Source organism: Crassostrea angulata, chromosome 2 (genome assembly GCF_025612915.1).
Source record: "Crassostrea angulata isolate pt1a10 chromosome 2, ASM2561291v2, whole genome shotgun sequence".
Classification (NCBI taxonomy): domain Eukaryota; kingdom Metazoa; phylum Mollusca; class Bivalvia; order Ostreida; family Ostreidae; genus Magallana; species Magallana angulata.
The window spans coordinates 5,922,827-5,946,563 of record NC_069112.1 but is presented as its reverse complement, the minus strand read 5'-3'; the positions used below and the strand labels follow the sequence as shown (position 1 = coordinate 5,946,563).

General features: G+C 33.6%; 1 protein-coding gene across 2 annotated transcripts; it reads left to right on the top strand.

The window, feature by feature from the left end:
- The first annotated feature begins 13,703 nt into the window (after positions 1 to 13,703).
- Positions 13,704 to 22,847, top strand: LOC128170711 (uncharacterized). Of its 2 annotated transcripts, XM_052836473.1 has the most exons (3): positions 13,704 to 17,024; positions 17,768 to 17,850; positions 20,900 to 22,847. In XM_052836473.1, exons 1-2 carry the CDS (start codon positions 15,317 to 15,319, stop codon positions 17,833 to 17,835), a joined length of 1,776 nt encoding a protein of 591 aa, XP_052692433.1. In that variant the 5' UTR covers positions 13,704 to 15,316; the 3' UTR covers positions 17,836 to 17,850; positions 20,900 to 22,847. The 2 variants fall into 2 exon arrangements, with proteins under 2 accessions (XP_052692433.1, XP_052692432.1); XM_052836472.1 differs by lacking the exons at positions 17,768 to 17,850; positions 20,900 to 22,847 and adding an exon at positions 17,505 to 17,748 and having other exon boundaries at positions 13,705 to 17,024.
- The last annotated feature ends 890 nt before the right edge of the window (positions 22,848 to 23,737 follow it).

Below are 23,737 nucleotides of genomic sequence, written 5' to 3'. Positions count from 1 at the left end.
AAATTTGTGAATGTTTTCCAATTATTGATCAAAGGTATGGTAAGAATCCCTTCACAATAATTATGACATCCCCTGTGTGTATTGTTGTTAGTATACACACGCCAACAGTAGCTCTCGTGTATACACGGCCAGTTAAATGACAGCAGGTGTAATAAAGCCTCCCAATATGTATTAGGGGGGTATCCCAAATTAGAGAAGGGACGGGATATACGATACACCTTGTTGTTAATTGGGGATCTCTCTCTCTCTCTCTCTCTCTCTCTCTCTCTCTCTCTCTCTCTCTTAAATTACAGTTTATATTCACACATATAGACACAGATTGCTGACATTTGAAACTTGAGAAATACAGCAGATATTTTTTTTATTTCGGTTTTTAGATGGATAGTATGTATAGTCATATCTGTGAGGTATTCCTATAGCTTGAATGTGTTGTCCTTATATTAAAGAAACTCTTAAAAAATACTCGTCATCTCTTTATAAGGAAACACTCAATAGTTTGTTAGTCAGATATCTACTGAATTTTGTCATCCACTGCGTTCTTTAATGTAACCATCCGACCCACCTCCTTCCTCCCAACAATAAACATCGCATCATATATGGCTTGGGAGCGGGTTAAGTGCTTTTCGGTGAACATGATGGGCAAATACAGAAGGAACTTCAGAAAACTTGCCCCTTTGCCAACTATAGCCCCCATCCAATATACTTATATCCCTCCCCATCCCAAACAACATCGCCTCCTCTACATTTTTAAATACATGCATCAAGTACCGGAAAATAATGTCAATTGGTCACAATCAAAATGTACCTATTTATCAATCATAATCAAACTTTATTTCTAGAAATATTTGTTCGATTATAACCTGATGTCAATATTTAAAGTTACATTTTCAAAGATACTAATCTGTATTCAAGGATTTCATGTATAAACGGGTTGATAAAAAAATATTTACAGAGAGGTGCTGGACTACTGCAATTTTTGTGTGATAAATAGCATCACATCATAGAGTGTAGATTTTTTTTTCAAAGTGAAGAAACATGTTCCTATTCAAAACCTCTATCATTCATGAAATAAATGAGATGATCATATGCACCGGCAGCGAAGATCGTAATATACTTCAGCAAAAATAATTAGAAATGGGTTGATATTTGTCTGTATTCGGATTTTAGCACGTTTACAACTATTTTGAATGTAATATTTGCGGAATTTTCATGCTATGATATTTGCGGAATAGTTAAAATATTTGCGAAACAGCACCTCATTTTTTTCAAAAACGTTTAAATTTTATGTTGATATACGTGGTGCGCTGGTTAATGTAGAAATGCTAAAACGTTTTAATTCAAGAACGTCTGCTTTTCCTGAGCGGAATGCACGAGCGTTTATCTATAAATACGAATTCTCTACATTAAGCTATAATTTCTGTAACTCACAATTAGAAAATCAGTTCAATAATCAGACGATCATAAAAAACGGCAATTGCACATGTTAGATTGAAAATAACTAAAACTATATATAGAGTTTTTATATACATACAAGATCTCTCATGATATTTGTGATAAAATACAAATTTTATCTAATGACCTCTAATCCCATCTTTAATTTTATCTTAATGGATTAAAAAAAGGCATATTAGCTCGTATGCCAGTCGTACTTTTAAAGAAGAACAAAAAATGACTTTAGATTGCTAAAATTCGTTAAGTCAAGTCACTTTCGACTCTGGTTTGAAATCATTTTGTATACCACATGGTCTCGTGACATTTAAAAAATCAGTTATTTTATTCAAAATAACAAGCACAATCGTCATTAAATCATGTTTGCTAGCAAATTAAATTATGAATTAAATAAATTAAATAAATAAATTATGAATAATACAATTTATATTTATCTATGAGTGTAAAATGGCAGCTTTGAATTTGCAAACACTGTGAATCAAATGCATATAAAATATATTAATTTCACACAAAAAATTCCCCTAGAGCCCCACCCCATCCCCTCCCCCACCCCCGGCTAGTATGTGATGAAATAGTCTGTCTTTGAAGGGACTGTTACATGGGTAAACCTTATGACACCACAACTTTATAGTATATTGCGATCCTCTTCCGGGTATATCAAAGCAGTAACTTTTTTAAAAAGTGGCAAAACAGGCACTGCGAAAAAAAATGATCTTATTAACTGATTAGTTCATATTATCCCCCTCTAGTCTTCAGAAACTAAAAGTAAATCATTATTTGAATCCATAATATATATTCATCCTATGCAATGCCTGCGTACGCTCTCTGTAGAAACATGGAGGGAAACATTTATAAACCAGTAATAATCAACACAAACAAATTGCGAATTTAATATCTAGGTAGCGTTGTAATACCATTGCATTGCATAACCAAAAAACAATTTAACAAAAAAAATATTAAACGCATTTTTATACAGAAGCAGTCATAGTATTCACACGTGATTCGAAATTCCCCATTCTGAAGGGGGGGGGTTACAAAATGCAGCCATATTGTCCACATTTTTATATATGCTGTAAAATTTACCCTTTTTTCATCAGGTGATCAAATAATCTAGAGTTTATGGGAAACAACTGATTACTTTAAAATTAAACAGATAATCCATTACGAGAGCCGATCTAATAATATATAAGCTCGAAATAACAATAAGGTCATGATTATATATTATTAAATATCAAAATTTACCTTGTATTTATTAAATTTTTTCTTTTAAACATCTATCAACATGTGTATAAAAGTTGTTTTGTACAATTGAATGAGATAAATAAAATAATGAGGTATAAGGTTTGTGCATGTGCCAAATAAAGATTACAATTTTTTACAGCATTTTAAAATTCTTTGACATATAATCTGCCGTCAAATAGGTAGAATCAAAATTGAAAGGAATTATTTACATTTCAAAGACTAATTCTCACCCCAGTTAAGTTAATTTAGGTTCATTTTTGTTTCATTGTGGTTCGTGGTTCATTGGGGTTCATTGCGGTTCATTGTGGTTAAAAGACGCACCCATAATTAAGCATTGGTTTGTAATGGTAAGTTAACTCAATAGAATGACCAGTGTATAAATGAACTCATGACTTCAAAAAATTTCAATGATAAAAACAAATATGTTTGCCGCGGTTTTTTGTAATTTATAGTTTTTTAATCGACATTGCACATCCTTTTACATAGCTGCCATATGCACACGAGTGCTATTTTGAAAACAACTATATATTTGGGTTTTGAATAAATGAGACTTTAAAGCACTTAGACACCCCCCCTCCTCATTTTCAGTACCATATATGTTCAAATACATTAATCCATTAAATTAATTAAATTAGGTAATTAAAACACCTGAACTTGTTCACCATTCTATCAATGATCTCTATTGGTGTGTATCCTTTGTAACATAGGAAAACGGTCTAGGAATTTAAACAAAACAATTTTTTTATGAATATTCATCGCCCAGTCTTGGTGATTGTCCATATAATATGTTTAATGAATGATGGTGTTTCTTAAATAGATTGTGTCTAATGGCAGTTCGAGTTATTTAATATTTGTAAATTAAAATGTCATCCAGGTTTTTCCGTTTATAATCATTAATAATTTTATTTTGTGTAAAGGTGCATGTACCGAATGTCCATGACATGTTGTTATGTGCTTGTCTTCAGTTCAACACGTGCGATGATTTTGCTGCTGAAATAAATACGATTTCCGGTGTCGTCATCGTGACCGGACAAGAATATAATTAATGCTAGAAGTAGTAGGATTGCCGTTCAAAAGTTTCACAAACGAATAACAAGAAATCACATTGACGCAAGCGTCAAACGGGCCGCAAAAATATACATGTAATTGTTGTTTGAATCATCATTGGTTGTTAACATAAAATATACATGTAATTGTTGTTTGAATCATCATTGGTTGTTAACATAAAATATACATGTAATTATTGTTTGAATCATCATTGGTTGTTAACATAAAATATACATGTAATTGTTGTTTGAATCATCATTGGTTGTTAACATAAAAACACAGGACACAGAAGAAAATAACGAGTTGGTTGTACCAACTTTAATGGTGGATTTTTATTTTAATTACGATATTTTCAGCAACATGTTTTGAAGTTTAACATTTTACCATCAATATTAAGAATAGAGTTCGTTACTGTGAGCATTTCTAACGGTAGTTGTTTGAGAATTGCTTAAGTATGAATTAAGTATTGGAGAACACATTGATTTGTACATTATTTTAATACAAAGTTCAATTCATTATTATTCTCCTGGAAATTATTTATTTCAAACCATCTTAATTTTTTGGTGGATTGTACTGAATTAAAACTTAGTGCATTAGTTTATATAATTTCAAGAGGCCACATAATAAAATAGAAATGGATTAAGATAAAGTACATGTAAGATCATGCTCATCCGGTAGAATCTGTTCAACTTTAAAGGTAAAAAATAAGCCGGAATTAGTCCCGATAAAACGCGTCTAACACGACAGTCTATGATAAAATTTTAATTTACGAGTAAAACAAAAAAATATGTAATCTATACTACTATATGAAAATAATAGACTCTCAATCAAGCTTCGTTGATTAATTATCAACGAAAATTCCTCCAAAAATTCTGGAAATCATCTGAATTTTTTGGATTTTACAATCTTGCGCATGCGCATTACATTCACACTAAATCACGGGTTTTGCACACATTTGAAAATTATGTATCGAAAAAATGTGTGCGAAACGGGAATTTGACCAGGTGAGATAATTGCTTAATTGCTATAGTCTATATCACAATTCCTGCGAGGGCAGTTGACAATAAAATAAATAAAACATATCTACTCGCAATTGAAATTAACATGTATTTTATGTTACAAAATAACTTGCATAAAAGCACATTTACATAATAATTGACATCCATATTCATGAATTTGATTTAAAACATCACTTTGGTCATGAACAATTTCATTATTTTTTTAAACAAGAAAGATTATTGCAAAAATGTTGAATATGTAGCGCCTTTGTTTAACTTACTGCCTATAGAAAGTACATATACATGCTAAAAGTTTGAAGAGAAAATATCATATGTTAATATTTAATTATTGCTTTTGCTGACATAAATGGAAGAAATGTGTCTAGTGAAAACGCTGCTAAATAATTTTCATTTATGTTGTGTTATATCTTGAATAATCGAATAAAAAGACAAACTGTATGATGATAAATAGGCAATTTTATATGCATGCTTCAAAAACTATAAAGATTATTTCACAAAACCGATCAAATTCAGACCTAATTCATGCATTTTCAACCTTTTTTCAGTTTGAGGTATATCGCATCAATATTACAATATTATTTTTGTCAGATTTTTTATGTATTTAACCTCTGATTTGAAAAACTAGAAAGTGACCCGCCACATACTAATGCAGTGATGTCATAAGAACTACTGTCAAGGTCACTACTTCAAGATCTGTTTTCTTTCATAATATTCTTTCTGTTGATACCAAACAATCAATAACATTATAAACATGCGTTTTACATAATTTGCAACTCAATAGTAAAAAGAGACACGGGGTACCCCATATGACTGTCTATGTACAGTGTAGTTTTCCCCTTCATCATACAATTATCCATTGAATCAGCTTCCAATTGGCTTTGGACCAGCAATTTTTCATAATTCATTTGGTTTTATATTTAAGGTAAATGGACAAAAATGTAAAAGTCAATTCATCGAATCTAATCATTAATTTTTTACCAGACTTTTTAAATATATCATTATTGTGTCAAACGAAAAAACATAAATGGTGATAGTTATTAGAGCTAAAACACAACAAAATATCTGTATTCCTCTTGTTTTATCGTTAAGGCACTAATAAAACACAGGTAAAAATTCAGGTAAAATCTTTGACCGAAAGCAGACTATAATTGCTATCAAAACACAATTCACACCTATTGTTCTATACCCAATTATCAAATGTGTGCAAAACGGGAACACACCCTTTATTTTATGTTTCCACAATATCATATTTGCATGGATAAACTTGGAAACGATAAAACAAATGCGTGTTAATTTTCATTTTTTCTGTTCACCAAAGAAAATACGGGAGATAACTCTAACACAGCGCATTCACTTTAAAAAATCCCGAGAGTTTCGAATGTCAACATGGTGTGTAAAAAACGTTGTTGAAATATGTTGAATTCTGCGATTATAGAATTAAACTTTTCGAAGAAAGGTACATGTATTTACAGCTTTAAAATGGTTTGTTGTGAACAATTTGACAGTTATTTTCAATGCAACTTTATTATTTTTCTACAAAATCGTTTTGGAGCTATTCTGCATTTTTCTGCTACATTACGGGTAAATATGGGAGGCATTTTTACTACCTTAGTCTAAATAATACTTTCTTTTGCTAAGTTAGACCTAACCATTAGGCACATAGCAGAATAGAGGGTTCAGCCCCCCCCCCCCCCCCCCCACACACACACACACACTTTTTTTCGCAGCAAACATTAATGTTAAGTAATATAAAGATTAATTAAGTAATAGTGAAAACTAAGTTGACCGATTAATACATTAAAAACTAAATATTCGAACAGCGTTTTCCATTTTTGAAAACCGGTATATTCATCACCTGGGACTGAATCAACTTGGGGTCGAAATTGTTGGGTGGCGAAACGTCTAAGCATCGCTGTGACGTATATGTCAAACAGACGATAGACAGATTTGGGAAGAGGAAAGGAAAGTTTATTTCTATTCGTTTAGACAATTGTTCCCCGTGAAACAAAAGGTTTGTCATATCATATATTCTACAATGTAGTCTGCTTCTTGAATATACCATGCCAGTGACAATATATGTGAGATAAAACGCGATATATTTAAAAATCAACTAGGCCTATGTAACGTTAATAAAATGGCTACCCGGAAATCGTGTCATTCATGTATATGTAAAGTTTTCAAGAAAAAAACTGTTGTAACTTAGTTCAGGTAAGGGAGGAGGGGGTAAGTTGATTCAATCCAACAGCCGTATGTATCGGTAGATATAACAATAAGTGATTAATGATTTCAATAAGAAATATAACGTTACCACAATCTCGATGACCTAGGCCTACATTTTTTTTCTCTAAGCTTTTATACCACACCCCAGAAAATTCCCATTAGGGTGATTTCACCATGCATCGGACACCCTTGGATTTTTCCCTTTGATCACGCATCAATTATAGTCCAAATATAAATAAAACTTGTTTTAAAAATGACAGGTTTTCCCCTAGCTTAATTATTGGAGACAAAACAGTGAAACTGTTAAAAATGTAGAAAATAAAGCAACTTAATAAAGTGTTGCACTATTTCACCATGGATCGGACAATATTTACCAAGCATCGGACAGCTATACAGTAGAGATTAAAAATAACATTTTCAGGTTTTACTGCAAAAATACAAAGGTTCGGAAAAATAAATTTATTCAATTGCTATTCAAATTTCTTTTAATGTAAATCATCGAATCTGCAGTCAGGAATTTTGACTAGTGCCTCTGTTTAAAGGACTATTTATCATGAGGGGTTCTTTATCGTGCCAGCTCCTACAGGAACTTTGGATTAAAAAGGCTGTATCTCTAAAACTCGAATTTTAAGTGGTCTGAGGAAAATGTTCGACACAGTGTATCAAATATTTTTTAAATTTTTATTTTACTTCACATTTAAAGTATATCACAAGGAATGGGCACCTACCTTCTTAATTATTAGAAGAAATCATGAATTGAAAACTCTCCGATGCATGGTTAATTTGTGTCCGATCCAAGGTGAAGTGAATATATGGAGCAAAAATGACCTTGACATCAATTCTTCAAATTTCTTAAACTTATTTTAATAAAATTTTGTTTCAAAACTTACTTCTTTCTAATTATTTTAAGTAGGAAGTGCATTTTCAATTATTCACAATCAAATGCACAACATTCAAATAATGCTCTTGCGTAAAATCTTTGTAACTAAATTTTCAATGATGGCGTATTTGACGTCATTTTACGACGCCTATACTGCTATTTTTTGGACAATGTGACTGTCAAATTCTTAATAATAATAAAGTTCATTAGGTCTAATTCAGGGATATATGAAACACCACATGAGCGCAAGCACATTTATTTGTATATTTTTAACCAAAGTTGTCCAATCCAAGGTAGGTGTCCGATGCATGGTTAACTCACCCTACTTAATTCTATTATATCTGAGAATTTTCGTACCCTTAGTCCCAAATTTTGAAATGCCCCACAGTAAAGAAAGGAAGTCTATGATAATATAATTTTTTTTATTGATTTTCACTCGTCATTAACTGATCGAATTAACATTATATAAAAATTTAAATAAAAAATCTACTGTGGAAATAAATTGCGTCGCCGTCCTTAAACATGTATAACATGTAAGAAATGGGGTCAGTGGTTATCAATGTCTTAATCACTTACCTGAATTACAAAAAACATATAGAAAACAGTTGACATTTTGTCAATAAACTGAAAAATGCCTGCACCACAATAACTGCTTACACCTTTGGTATTTCAACAGGTGTGATATGATGTCCATCAACTATTATTGAATTTTGCCTGATAAGTAATGTTGTAAAATTAATTGAAAACCTACTTTAATTTTCGACATTTTAAAACCAGTCCAAAATAGCAAAAATGAGAGTTTGGTGGTGGACACGCTTTGGCGGATCCAAGTCAGTGGGAGTTTGTATCAAAATATATACTAGCAATGAATTGATACTGAATGATCATGTAAAGGGCGAATATATTTACTGGGAATTTACTTGGAGTATACATAGAAGGTAATACTTGATATTTACATTTGCAAATTTTAATTTATATGTTTCCTTATATGAACCTTTGAATAGCGAAAACGTTCAATAATGTGTGAACTTGTTCATAACATCACAATGATAATGGCCCGTGCTTATCGTATGACGGTTGCATTACTAGCATACACTAGTGTCTTTTAATTTCATACATTTTTATACCAGGAAAGATTAGTAAACCTTTTACATTAATTTGTAAACAATGAATAAATTGTGTTCTACCTCTATATGAATAAATCATGTATACATCAAATAGGGAGGTTGAATGGGGGATAACCCCCCTCCCCCTCCCCAATTATTTTTTTTTCAAAATCGTCTTTTATTTGAAATTTTTATTTGGAACAGTTTTACAAATTATAGTGAGATTTGACCTTAAGAACAAATCAGTTTCAGAGAGCAGTAATACGGAATCGGAAAAAACCACAGTGTGGTGAACTGGAAACCCAGATCAAACTCTGTAAAATTGTCAGTTACAAGAAAGAAAAATTGATGGGTATATAATTTAATTCTGGTTGTAATGCGCTTTCTGATTGGCTAAACAATTGTTGAATATCATATAAAGAATGTTGCCTATGTCATGATAAGACTAACGTCAAAAATGTATCAACACATCTGATGTTACGTTTGAATTTTGTACAATTTAACGTCATTTTTAGGGCCAAATGAACGTTTTTACGTACAATGAAGAGTAAAAAATTAAAGTATAAGCAATGAATTCAATATTTATTTGTTTTATAGGATATAAAATGGTTTGGGGCAGTTTAGGCTTTATAAACTGCGAAATAATTAATGTATATATCAACCATTTTAGTTTAGATTTTTCATCCCTGCTCCTGTAAAAATCCAGCCATGCAGTTGGGTTTTTATTTTAATTTGAAAGAAAAGGTTAAGAAACATGAAAAGTAATTAAGAAAAAATTGGACACAATAAATGCAAAAATGAACCCAAAAATATTTTTTAAAATATAAGCCTTTGTATCATATAAATGTGTATACATGTATATATTTTTAAATCCAGTGCTTGCGTGGGATATCATCAAATACTAGTGTATAACAGTTGATGGTCTCTTTACAGGTTCTCTGTGTCTGACTGTTGACTGATAGGTTATACCAGTCTGTAGTATGTAACAGTTGATGGTCTCTTTACAGGTTCCCTGACTGTTGACTGGGAGATCAAAGAGAGAATATATGTGGTATAGTATTCATGTAATATCACCATGTTCATGTAGCTATACTATGTATTTTTAGGTCACCTGAGTCACTCAGGAGACCCATTGCTATCTCACGTTTGTCGTCGTGTGTCATTCATAGACATTTTAGTATACATCTCTTAAATGGGTATGAGGGCAGGAGTCATTGTGTTAGTCCTGGGGTAAGAACTGTTGCCCGAGAGCATAGGGCGAGGTCAACATCAATTTCTTACCCAGGAACTGACAATATAACTATTGCCCACATTCCCATTTGATGATTGATGTGTTAGACGAGGAGAAACATATCCTTGTGGTAATGTCTGGGCTGGGGTATTGTCCAATTATCTGCCCGGGGGACTGTCAAAAATCAACCAGGGTTAAGGGGAATAGCAAAGCATGGGCCATAAGCCAGCAATTAACATGTATACATTGGTGGGTTCCCATTTTGCACACATTTGATGATAGGTGTGAATTGTGTTTTGATAGCAAGTACAAAATGTTCTCTACATGGGGCAATAACACAACTACATTTTACCTAGATGTCTTATAACCCCATTTTAAAAAGTTACATTGTGTATTTCATATGTGAATTGTAAATAAGAACATACTGAAGATATGTGTCACATTTGAAAAACAGTGTTTCAATAGAATCAGACAGAAGTCAAATCTGGTGTCAGCCCTCATTTCTCTAAATTATGGTGATGTGTGTGTTTGTGGAGAGAGAGAGAGAGAGAGAGAGAGAGAGAGAGAGAGAGAGAGAGAGAGAGAGAGAGAGAACTAGAGCAAAGCTCGTTGCAAAGCAACGAGTGGGTCTTCCGTTAATGTCGGAAGTAAAGCCGACAGTTCCTGTAAGAAGCAGAGCTCTTAAACCAACAACAAGAGTAACTAAAATAAAAATATGAAAAAATCGAATTATTCCTGGTACGACTTAACAAAATCCGAATGATTTTAAGTACGAATTAACAAGAACCTTTCTGATTTCAAGAAGGACTTGACCAAAAAAAAAAATCCGAATGTGTTCAAGTACGACTTAACAATTATTTTTGGTACGAATTAATTTTACTTTAAACATTATGCTATTTTTTAAACCAAGGACGCGGAATCAAAATTTCCGGAAAAATCAATTTTTAAACCCCGATATCTCTGTAATGCATCGTCCGATTTTCAAACGGATTTCAGATTTGAATTCACCATGGCAAGTTCTATAAGACTGGTGTATTGTCTTATTTTGTTCAAAAAAATGAAAATTTCCAAAAATTGGAACTGCTTCCGGTTTTGAGCAAAATTGATGAACAAAATTTTAAACCCCCCAGTACATTATAGAATTGATACATCTATCATCAGTTAAATATTTCAAAGCGATATCTTTAAAGTTTACGGAGATTTCTTCCGGACAAAATCACTTTTTTTAAATTTAAAAATAGCCGCCAAATTTGAACGGAAGTGACGTAAATGCTGAAACTTTAACATCTTTTAGGCACGGTAACTTTACAAATGCTCTGAAAATTTCATTGAAATCGGATGAAAACTTTTTGAGATATAAAGCCGAGAAGGAGTCAGAAAAAAAATAAAAAATAAAATAATAATAAAAAGAAACCGAAGAAAAACAAGAGGGTCTTCCGTTGGAAACGGAAGACCCTAATAAAATCTAATGAGTAATATTACATGTACATGTACATGTTCAGTAGAAAAAACTAAAAAAGTATGAGAGAGAGAGAGAGAGAGAGAGAGAGAGAGAAAGCACCTATCTGTGAAGTTAGGTAAATGATGAGAGAGAGAGAATAAGATCTAAAGAGAATTATTACAGGTACAGGTTTAGTAGAGAAAATCAGGGGGAATTTTAAGCAAAGAAAGAGAGATAGAGGAGAGAGAGAGAGAGAGAGAGAAGAGGGGGAGAGAGAGAGAGAGAGAAGAGGGGGAGAGACAGACAGAGAGGAGAGAGAGAGAGAAGAGGGGGAGAGAGAAGAACATTAGTACCTGTTTGACAGAACAAATCTAAGAGAGAAGAGAGGGAGTAAGCTATAAAGAGTAAAATTACATATACAGGTTTAGTATAGAAAATCAAGAACAAATTGTAAGCATAGAAAGTCTGTGTGTGTGCACCTGTGTATGTGAGAGAGAAGGAGAGAGAGAGAGAAAGAGAGAGAGAGAGAGAGAGAATTAACATACCCGGTAGGTGCAAAGTACATGTTTGAGAGTAAGCAGTATTTGATATAGTAAATGTAGATTTTTACGAGCTTGAAAAAGGTTAAAAATTAAATTAAAAAAAAATATCAGACACTATATATACATAAAAAAAACAAAAAATGTGGATCAACATATTAAACATTGTATCATTTAAATGTGTATATTATTAAATCCCACACTTGCGCGGGACATCATCAAGTACTAGTTTGTAATAGTTCATAGGTTATACCAGTCTGTAGAATGTAACAGTTGATGGTCTCTTTACAGGTTCCCTGTGTCTGACTGTGCTGTTGACTGAGAGGTCAAAGAGAGAATATATGTGGTATAGTATACATGTAATATCACCATGTTCATGTAGCTATACTATGTATTTTTAGGTCACCTGAGTCACTCAGGAGACCCATTGCTATCTCACGTTTGTCGTCGTGTGTCATTCATAGACATTTTAGTATACATCTCTTAAATGGGTATGAGGGCAGTGGTCATTGTGTTAGTCCTGGGGTAAGAACTGTTACTCGAGAGCATAGGCCGAGGTCAACATCAACTCCTTACCCAGGCACTGACAATATTACTATTGCCCACATTCCCATTTGATGATTGATGTGTTAGACGAGGAGAAACATATCCTTGTGGTAATGTCTGGGCTGGGGTATTGTCCAATTATCTGCCCGGGGGACAGTCAAAAATCAACCAGGGTTAAGGGGAATAGCAAAGCATGGGCCATAAGCCAGTATTTAACATGTATACATTGGTGGGTTCCCATTTTGCACACATTTGAGGATTAGGTGTGAATTGTATTTTGATAGCAATTACAGTCTGTTCTCTACATGTGGTAAACACACAACTGCATTTTACCTATGTTTTATAACCTCATTTAAAAAAGTTACATTCTGTATTTCATAGGTGAATTGTAAATAAGAACATATTGAAGATATGTGTCACATTAAAAAAAACCAGTGGTTCAATAGAATCAAACAGAAGGCAAATCCTGTGTCAGCCCTCATTTCTATAAGTTATGGTGATGTGTATGTGGAGAGAGAGAGAGATTACATGTCTAAGAGAAATAGAAAGATGCATATGTTTAACAGAGTTAGTCAGAGAGAGAGAGAAAGAGAGAGAGAGAGAGAGGAGGCAAATCTTGTGTCAGCCCTCATTTCCATAACTAAGTTATGGTGATGTGTGTGTGTGTGTGTGGGGGGGGGGGGGGGTAAGATTGAAAGAGTAATAATATTGCATGTACATGTTTAGAGAAAGTCTATTTGAGAGAGAGGAAGAAAGAATGAGAGAAAGAGGAGAGAGAATGAGGGAAAGAAAGAAAAAAGATAGAAGAGAGGGATGATAGAAAGCAATATTACGTATAAGAAGAGAGAGAGAGAAAGATTACATGTCTGAGAGAATAAGTAAGATGCACATGTTTACATGTACAACAGTAAGGAGAGAGATAGAGAGAGAGAGAGAGAGGGACTATATGTCTGAGGGAATAAGTAAGATGCACATCTTTACATATATAAGAGTAAGGAGAGAGAGAGAGAGAGAGAGGGGGTTTAGCAGTGAAAGTGTATAGAATTGAATGATTTATTTTTGACGTCTGCCGTTAGCAGACAAATTGAATAACGTGCGTTAGCGCGTTATGATAATTTGTCTTCTCATCTGACGCCAGTTATTGACATGACGACGTCAAAAATAAATCATTCAATGCTTATATTTACATTCCCTTACTGATGAAATCAATTGTTTACTTAAATAAATCAATATAAATTGCAGATCACGGAGGGAGTAAATTAGTAACAGCAAGAACAGCTGTTATATACAACCGGTTTAAACTGGTTATCACATAGACTGTTGAGTTGAGATCGACGAGCATGAAAATATAATCCATGAAAAATAACTCTTGAAATTTTGCTTTTAATTATAAAGTCATCTTTTTTGTTGAATAATTGTAGAACATAGTCATGATAGTGTTTTGACAACATTCATGAAATATATTTTTTTAACCGATAACATAGAAATCTTTGTTTGAGAACTACTTATGTAAATAACATGTAAATTCATACTCAGTGATTACGGTAGGTGTTGCATTTAGAGGCATTTAAAGATCATAAATTTTAATGGAAAAACACAGTAGAATGTAAATATTGAGGGATAGAGAGAACAGATGGAAAGCAAAAACATATTTATCAGGAAATTATAAGAAACAGGGGCTTTGAGACAGGGGCTTTGAGAAAGAATGAGAGATAAGAAGTACAAACTTAACAGTAAAATTATGAGATAGTGAATAAAGGAGTAATAATGAGAGAGAAAGAGAGAGAGATTACATGTCTGAGAGAATAAGTAAGATGCACATGTTTACATAACAGATAAAAAGTGTTTACATGTTTATCAGTTCTGAAATTATGTGGGACAGAGGCTTTGAGAAAAAATGAGAGATAAGAAGTACTTGTTTAGCTGTAAAATTAGAGATAGTGAATGAAGGAGTAATAATGTGAGAGAGAGAGAGAGAGAAAGAGAGAGAGAGATTACATGGCTAAGAGAAATAGAAAGATGCATTAGTGCATATATGTTTGAGAGAGAGCAAGAGTGCATGTTTAGTATTAGAATTATGAGAAACAGAGATTGAGAGAAAGAAATAGAAATAGCAGGAATACATGTTAGGTAAATTGAGACAGTAAATACCCGGTAATTGAATTGAACTAAATTGGGACGTGTACTATACATCTATTTTTTTTTCTCTCTCTGACTTTCTGTGCTAGATAATCATATACCGGTAGTACACTTTCTCAATTATGTACACATCCAAGAGAGAGAAACAGAGAGAAAGATATATAGAGATAAAACGATGGCAATAGAGAGAGAGAGAGAGAGAGAGAGAGAGAGAGCACCTCTTTCTCACTCAGCAATCTTGTGTTGTATTTTTCTACTGGTTGAGTGTCTCTATAATCAGAACCAGAATGATAGACCATCAATTATCTAAGTAGGGAAAATATGGTATTTCTTAAAAAAAACATCTGCTTTAAACTAAAATATTTCTTATTAAGTTTGACATTGAATCTATAAAGCAATAATAATTCTAAAACTCTTTATTTTCATTCAACAGGTTGTGACCCAGACCCCCCACATCATGGACACAGCAAGCTCCCAAAACATCACAGCAAGCTCCCCATACCGAGTACATCTGTGTTCTAAGTGTCCGGGGGACACAGCGTACTATTGTGTATCGTGTCCATGTGATCTGTGTCCCCAGTGTAAAGAGAACCATGTAAAAGATCTCCAAACAATAGACCATGATGTTGTGTCACACCGTGATAAAATCAACTACATCCCAACACAAGAGATCTGTGTGAGACATCCTAGCCATGTTTATACAAAGTACTGTGAACCTTGTCAAGTTCCTGTGTGTGATTTTTGGTTTGGACATAAATCACACAAACTCCCTGTCAGAAGTTTTCTCTTTGGAAAAAAAAAGCACAAAATTCAGGATCTGCAAAAAGCTTATAAATCAAAGCGACAACAACACAGAGGAACCATTCACACCATCAGGAGTGAGGCTCTCTTTTACAGACCTGTTCTCCTGACAGGAATCAAAGCTGATGTCAAAACCTGTCACACAGAATTCTCCCTCCTTCAATCAGAGATGTTAACAAAGGCCCAGAAACTGAAGGGTCTCATTGACTATGTGGTATATGATCTATTGAACTATGTGTTATGTGACTTTGATTTCAAACACAGATGTGAAAAACAGAAGATAGAAATGATCAGACATATTGTCAGAATAAGGAGATATGAACACAGATATGTACAGCCAGCATTCACATTCAGTGCGCTACAATTCCTCTCCTTCACAAAGACAGTCCTCCCCCAGATACATCTTACACTCCACACCAGCCAGCTCTCCATGACTGAGTCACTCAACAAGGAGGATGTGATGGAGTCACTGAGTGCAATCCAAATCACAGAGAGAGGAAACCGACGCGTAGGAAACCAGTGTCTGCTGAAACTGACGTCTGGTGCTGAGTTCCATCAATCTCTCACACTGACAGGTGTTGATCGTTGTTTACACATTTCCTGTGTGACATCAGACCGGGTCTGGGTCAGTGATCTAAAGAAACTCATGTTGACAGACACAACAGGTGTCCCTCTACATCGTGTGGAGGATTCATGTAGTTATGAAGATGGATTACACACAGTGAACAGTGAGAGTGAACTGATTTATATAGATAGGAAACATAACATCAACAAACTGTCAAAGGATATGAAAACAACCACCACATTTATAAAGAGAACAGACTCTACATGGGAACCATGGTGTGTGTACTGGTCCCCGTCCACTGGGGATCTACTGGTCGGGATGTATAGAGAACCATTGACAGGCAAGGTAACCCGGTACAACCAGAGTGGACAACTCACACAAACCATACAGTACAGCAGCACAGGACGGGGACTGTATAGTGGACCTGACTATATAACAGAGAACAACAATGGGGATGTCGTGGTGTCTGACACTTGGTCTGGTGCTGTAGTGGTGACAGAGCGTGGAGGAAGACATCGTTTCTCCTACACAGGACATCCACCAGGATCAGTACTATGGCCACATGGAATCTGTACTGACGTGCTGTCACACATCCTGGTGTGTGATGATAGAACCAAAACAGTACAGATGATAAACAAGGACGGTCAGTTCCTGTCACGTCTACTGACAAAATCACAAGAGATGGGTTTACCATACAGCCTGAGTTATGATGTCAACACTCACCGTCTCTGGGTCGGATCATGGAACAACAACAAGGTGTGTGTCTACAGGTATATCACCAGACAGGACGCTCTGACAGGTAAGTCTGAGTCATTATCATTCACATTAATTAGATATAGATAACTAAGACACACAGTCCGTGTTAATTATCAGTCAATAAGATACATGTAAGACATGTTTATCTGTGTGATTGTTTGTCAATATAAACAGCTCATTGTTACAGGGTTAGCTGTATCTACCAGTCATTGGGATTCAGTGTTTATCTAAAATAAACAGAAATTAGATACATTATTTTATTAATTAAATGTACAGTTACATGTCATTGTATTTAGTGAATAGAAATAGCAGGTTGCTGTATTTAATTATGAAATATATAGAGTGACACATGTATTTGTAATCGGTTATTTTGTGATATGTTAATTGACTTAACTTAATTAATTAGATAAATAATAAAGCAAGTGTCATGGTAATCAGGTTAAAGTTTTAATTTGTAGACGTAGCTCTATCATTACATATACTGTATGTAATTAATTAACAGCTAATTAATGACTTGTTGTAGATGAACACAGACCCCGTCCTGACGGAGACACAACACCTCGTCACACCACAACTCATCAACTAAACGAAAGTAAAACTCACTGACGCATGTATTTGTAATCAGTTGTTTTGTTACATGTTAATTGACTTAATTTAATTAATTAGACAAATAATAAAGCAAGTGACAGGGTAATCAGTTAAAAGTTTTAATTGTAGATGTAGCTCTATCATTACATATAATGTATGGAATGGATTAATTAACAGCTAATTAATGCCTTGTTGTAGATGAACACAGACCCCGTCCTGATGAGGACACCATGTCCAGCTCATCACCAGCCGTAGAATGGAGATAGCTGGGATATTGACAGGTTGTAAATGTTTCTGTACAAATCTAGTCTGCTCTCAAAACCACACATGTTGTTTGTCACTTTGTTCAACATCTGCAGCTGAAATTGAGCTGTGTATAATTCACATGGACTGTAATACTGACTCCTGTTTATTTCACACTTTGTGATCATCCAAACATGGCTGTCTGTTGCTGAGTGAGAAACATAGTGTTATTCAAGTTTTATTTTCTGAATGTGGAATATTATAAAAGAGTCTTTAATAACTAAACAATTAAACATTGTAAATGTTGAATCTTTATCAATTCCAAAATGTATTTTTGTTTTGCTAATAGTGCCATTATTATACCCCATGTAATGGAATTGTTAGAGAATAATGATTTCATTATTAACCTATCCGTCTGTCAGTCCTGGTTTTTAAGCAAAACTTATATTAAACATCTGCACAGAATTTTATGAAACTTTTAAGGTATTTAGGACACAATGTGTAGATGTGCTAATTACTAGGAAGTTCCGATTCATTTATCTTTCTGGGAATTTTAGCCCCATTGAACTTGAATTTTGGCCATATGTTGAATGATTTTTTTGAATGATTTTTTTGAATGATTATTTTATAAGCGTGACTCTTCTCAAACAGCTGTATTGAATTTCGTAAAACTTAGTAGGTAGTTAGGGCATAATGGGTTGATTTGCATGTTTCTAGGAAATTTAATTACAATGTTTTGTCTTGAATTTTTATGGCGTGAAGCTCGAAAGCCATCTAGGGATCGTACGTCCGGAAGTTACATTTTTAGGAGCCAAACAACTCAAATGAGTGCAAAGTTTTCGTATGTGTTTGAAGAAAAATAGATGACATACTTCAATTTCGAGCAGAACTGTACGTCAACAAAACAAGTTTGCAGATTTGAAATGGTTGCCGTCTTTAAAAATGTTCACATTTTATTGAAAACAATATGTCTCGGTTTCAGCTGATGAATACACTAGCACCGAGACACATGCGATAGCCATGGGCTTACATACTCAATTTGGTTAAGAAATGTACTAGCCTGCAAAATAGATTATTTTGTATCCATATCGAAAATTGACAATGCACAAATGTTTTATCTTGTAGAAACAAAACTTCCTAATCGAGCGATAAGTACATCTACATAAACCAACTAGTGAACTACTTTCACTTTGTAAACAACGTGAATGGGTGCTTTCTTTTATCTACCCCTGATCTTTTCGACCGGTGTCATTTGGACCCTTGTGAATTTTAGATGAAATTGATAATAAGAGACAGAATGGTTATCAGCAGTATACAATATATAGAATTAAACACAATAATAATTTTAATATTTATTTCCATATAAATAGAGAAAAAAAATCTTTGAAAATTTTAACTCCTAGGATATTTCTATAAACTTAAATTTTCAATTGAAATTCAAAACTTTTAAAAATTAGGTGAGCAAATTTGTAATGAATTGTATTTTAATTAGTTATGTGATAAATAACAGTTTCTATTTTTTTTAAAAGTTGACGAATGTATTTTTTTTTTTTTTTTTTTATTTTGGATAATTTATGAAAAAAATACCAGCTTTTGAACTTGGTCATTTTTTGGCAAAATATTGCATATAGGGTACCCTCATTGTATGGATAAGTCCTCCTACAGTTTTCAAAATAGGAAGTTGTTCTTTTGCAGATCAATTATACATATATCAGAGGTATGCATATTTCTAGGATTTTGATTTTCGATAATTTATGAAAAAAATACCAGCTTTTGAACTTGGTCATTTTTTGGCAAAATATTGCACATAGGGTACCCTCATTGTACAGATAACTCCTCCTACAGTTCTCAAGATAGGATATTTTTCTTTTGCAGATCAGTTATACATATATCAGAGGTGTGCTTATTGCTAGGATTTTGGTTACTGATATTTTATGAAAAAAATACCAGCTTTTGAATTTAGTCATTTTTTTGCAAAATATTGCATATAGCGTACCCTCATTGTACGGATAACTCCTCTTACAGTTTTCAAGATAAGAAGTTGTTCTTTTGCAGATCAATTGTACATATATCAGAGGTGTGCATATTGCTAGGATTTTGATTACTGATAATTTGTGAAAAAAATACCAGCTTTTGAAGTTAGTCAATTTTTAGCAAAATATTGCATATAGGGTAACCTCATTGTACGGATAACTATTCCTACAGTTTTATAGATAAAAAGTTGTTCTTTTGCAGATTAATTGTACATGTATCAGAGGTGTGCATATTTCTAGGATTTTTATTTCTGATTATTTATGAAAAAAATACCAGCTTTTGAACTAAGTCTTTTTTAGCAAAATATTGCATATGGGGTACTTTATTTCACTGGATATGGGTTGACATGGATTAAGGATACAGTTCGCATATAAAAAGAAAACCCGGTTAGCTGTCACATTGACAGCTTTTCACTTGTTTAAAAAGTTATTTAGGTTTTTACTCTTCAAATTAACTTTAACTCGACGCCATTGTGGCCCTTCAGGCCTTTGATTTAACCATTAGAATTAATTAGTATATTGTTGTTTAAGACAAATGATTAGATATGTGCATAATTGCAGAAAGTTTTGATCTGATGATGTTTTGCAAGTAATGACCTTTATCATTTTTTGCTTACCTGAGCTGAAAGCTCAAGTGATCTTTTCTGATCACAATTTGTCTGTCGTCTGTCTGTCTGTCTGTCTGTCCTCTGTCCATAAATGTTTTACATTTTCAACATCTTCTCCTAAACTACTGGGCAAATTAAAAAAAAAACTTGGCACAAAACACCCTTCGGCAGAGGGGATTCAAAGTCGTGAAAATTAAGCACCATGCCCTTTTTTAAGGTGAGATAATTAGAAAATATTGAAAATTCTTGAATTTTTTTCAAAAATCTTTTTCTCAAGAATCATTTGGCCAGGAAAGCTGAAACTTATGTGAAAGCATCCTCAGGTAGTGTAGATTCAAAGTTGTGAAAATCTTGACCACTGGGGTTAGGGTGGGGCCACAATGGGAAGTCGAACTTTTACATACGTATATTTAGAGTAAATCTTTAAAAAAAAATGTTCTTTTCAGAAACTAATCTGGCAGCCAGGAAAGCTGAAATTTTTGTGGAAGACACCTCAGGTAGTGTAGATTTAAAGTTGTAAACATCTAGACCCCTCCCCCCCCCCAGAAGGGTGGGGCAACTATTTAGTCAATGGGGGGTCAAATTTTTACATCTGAATGTACTAATGTAGAGTAAATGTTTGAAAATCTTCTTCCCAGAAACTATTAAGCCAGGAAAGCTGAAACATAAGTAAAAGCATCCTCAGGTCAAAGTTGTGAAAATCATGACCCCGGGGTGTAGGGTGGGGCCACAATGGGGGAAGGGGGGCAAACTCAAGTTTGTTCAAATCATGATCCCCTGGGTTAAGATGGGGTGACAATTTGGGGGGTGAGATCAAATTTTTCCATAGGAATATATAGGGAAACATCTTTACTTTTTTTTTTATCGCAGATGCTTGAAATTTTAACACACTTTTTGTTTTTGCATGTCATGTCGTGGGATATATTTTTGTATCAATCAGACGTCAACCTCCTGTTTAATGAGTACTTTGTTTATTTTAGCCAAAATTTTTTAAAAAATTTTCCTCAAAGATTTCTCAGCAGCTATTTATCGCAGATGCTTGAAACTTTAACACACCATTTGTTTAGGCATGCAACATTGTTGGATATATTTCTGTACCAATCGGATGCTTTCTGTTAAATGTCGACTTTGCTTATTTTGCATATTCACATCAGAGTGGGGGTATCACTAGTGAGCATTGGCTCACAGATATCTTGTTCTTTCTTTTAATACAGTTATAAACTAATTATTTTTGTTTCTTGCAGACAGCTGCTTTTAGAACGCCTTCAGGCCAGTTCAGGGGGAGACAGTAGAAAACCTTCCCGGATTACCCATAATTCCAATGGAAATAATGCGTCGTCAATGGACTCTGTTTTACTGAATGTGAACTTTATATAAATAATGCGTCGTCAATGGACTTGGTTTTTCTGAAAGTAAATTCAACATAAATAATGCGTCGTCAATGGACTCTGTTTTTCTGAATGTGAACTTTATATAAATAATGTGTCGTCAATGGACTCTGTTTTACTGAATGTGAACTTTATATAAATAATGCGTCGTCAATGGACTCTGTTTTACTGAATGTGAACTTTATATAAATAATGCGTTGTCAATGGACTCTGTTTTTCTGAATGTGAACTTTATATAAATAATGCATCATCAATGGACTCTGTTTTACTGAATGTTAACTTTATATAAATAATGCGTCGTCAATGGACTCTGTTTTACTGAATGTTAACTTTATATAAATAATGCGTCGTCAATGGACTTGGTTTTTCTGAAAGGAAACTCAACATAAATAATGCATCATCAATGGACTCTGTTTCTGTGTACATGGATTTAACATTTATGTGTTCGTCATCCTTTTTATTAATTTTACATTTGTGCTATATGTGTGTTTTACATAATAAGCTCCTGAGATCTCTTATAAATCTCTGCTGTACTTTGGTGCTAGGACAGAGATATCCCTTAGAAATGTGACGAATGTGTGATGAATTTTTTTTTAGTTTTGATTTGCACACAAGAAATTGATTAAAAAACACATGCAAAGGGGGGTAACTCCAATTTGTATTTTCCAATTTGAAATGAAAGAAAGTTATCCCCCTTCTACTTATGTTTTCTAGAGATATCTGTATTTTATGCTGTTGATCCCTGACATTTTTTTGTAGGAGAGTTTATTGAGTACAGTGGCGTCGGAAGCACATTTCTCCCTCATAAAAAATGTTATATTGATCAGGTAGATGGAAAATTCATGTTTATGTAAATAGTTTTGGAGAAATATTGTGACCAAGTTTAAGTTTACTGATTTTCTTTTGTATTTACGCTTACCATGAAATACATACTACTTATATACAAATGATGTTTGGTGAGTCGTAGCAATCTGTAGATAGAACTCAATAAATGTGATATTTCTTTTTAGTTTTGGCTTTTTTCTTAGAAAGACACTACTGTTGTAATTTATACAAAAAAGTAAAATATGATGCTGTAACTTTATATATATACAATAACTAGACAATTATGTATTGGGACGAACCAAATCTGACAAACCAATCTCCTTTTGGATTCACTATAGTTAGATGTTAATACAGACTAGTCAACAATAAATTACAAAATGGAGATATTCTAATGCATGCAACGGGCTTTGTGCATGTAAAAGATGGAAAAAAAATCTTGAGTTTATTGCATAATGGCACGAAAACCATCTGCAATATGCAAATTGTAAAACCCGAAAAGTAAAAAAGGAATTAGGTAATAAAACAATTATTTAATGCTTGAACAGTCAATAGACCAGATTTTTTCCCTTGGTGCAGGGAACAGCTCAGTATGATCTATTGATAGATGAACTGTTACCGCAGTTGTAGTTTCTTTACGTGAATAATGTCACCTCGCAGTCATGCTCATTAACACATATAATGTTACACGGAATGAGGAACTGTTACGTTTTTACCATCACAGGCAATCACCCACGTTAATGCATACACTGTTATACGCAATCAGGTGCTTTTACGCATATAGTAATACTGTTACACGCAATCACGCACTTGCATCTCATTTATTGTTACACGCAATCAAACACCTTAAAGCATACACCGCTACATACAATCACACACCTTAACACATGTACTATCTCACACAGTCCCACACTTTAACACATATACCGTCACACACAATCACACACTTTAACACATATACCATTACACACAGTCACACACTTTAACAAACACACTGTCACACACAATCACACACTTTAACACATATACCGCTACATACAATCACACACTTTAACACATACACCGCTACATACA

Bases quoted from the DNA above. Each gene is read 5' to 3' on its own strand.
- LOC128170711 (XM_052836472.1), top strand. From the start codon at position 15,317: ATGGACACAGCAAGCTCCCAAAACATCACAGCAAGCTCCCCATACCGA. The intron at 17,025-17,504 runs GTAAGTCTGAGT...GACTTGTTGTAG, and splicing joins CAGACAGGACGCTCTGACAG to ATGAACACAGACCCCGTCCT.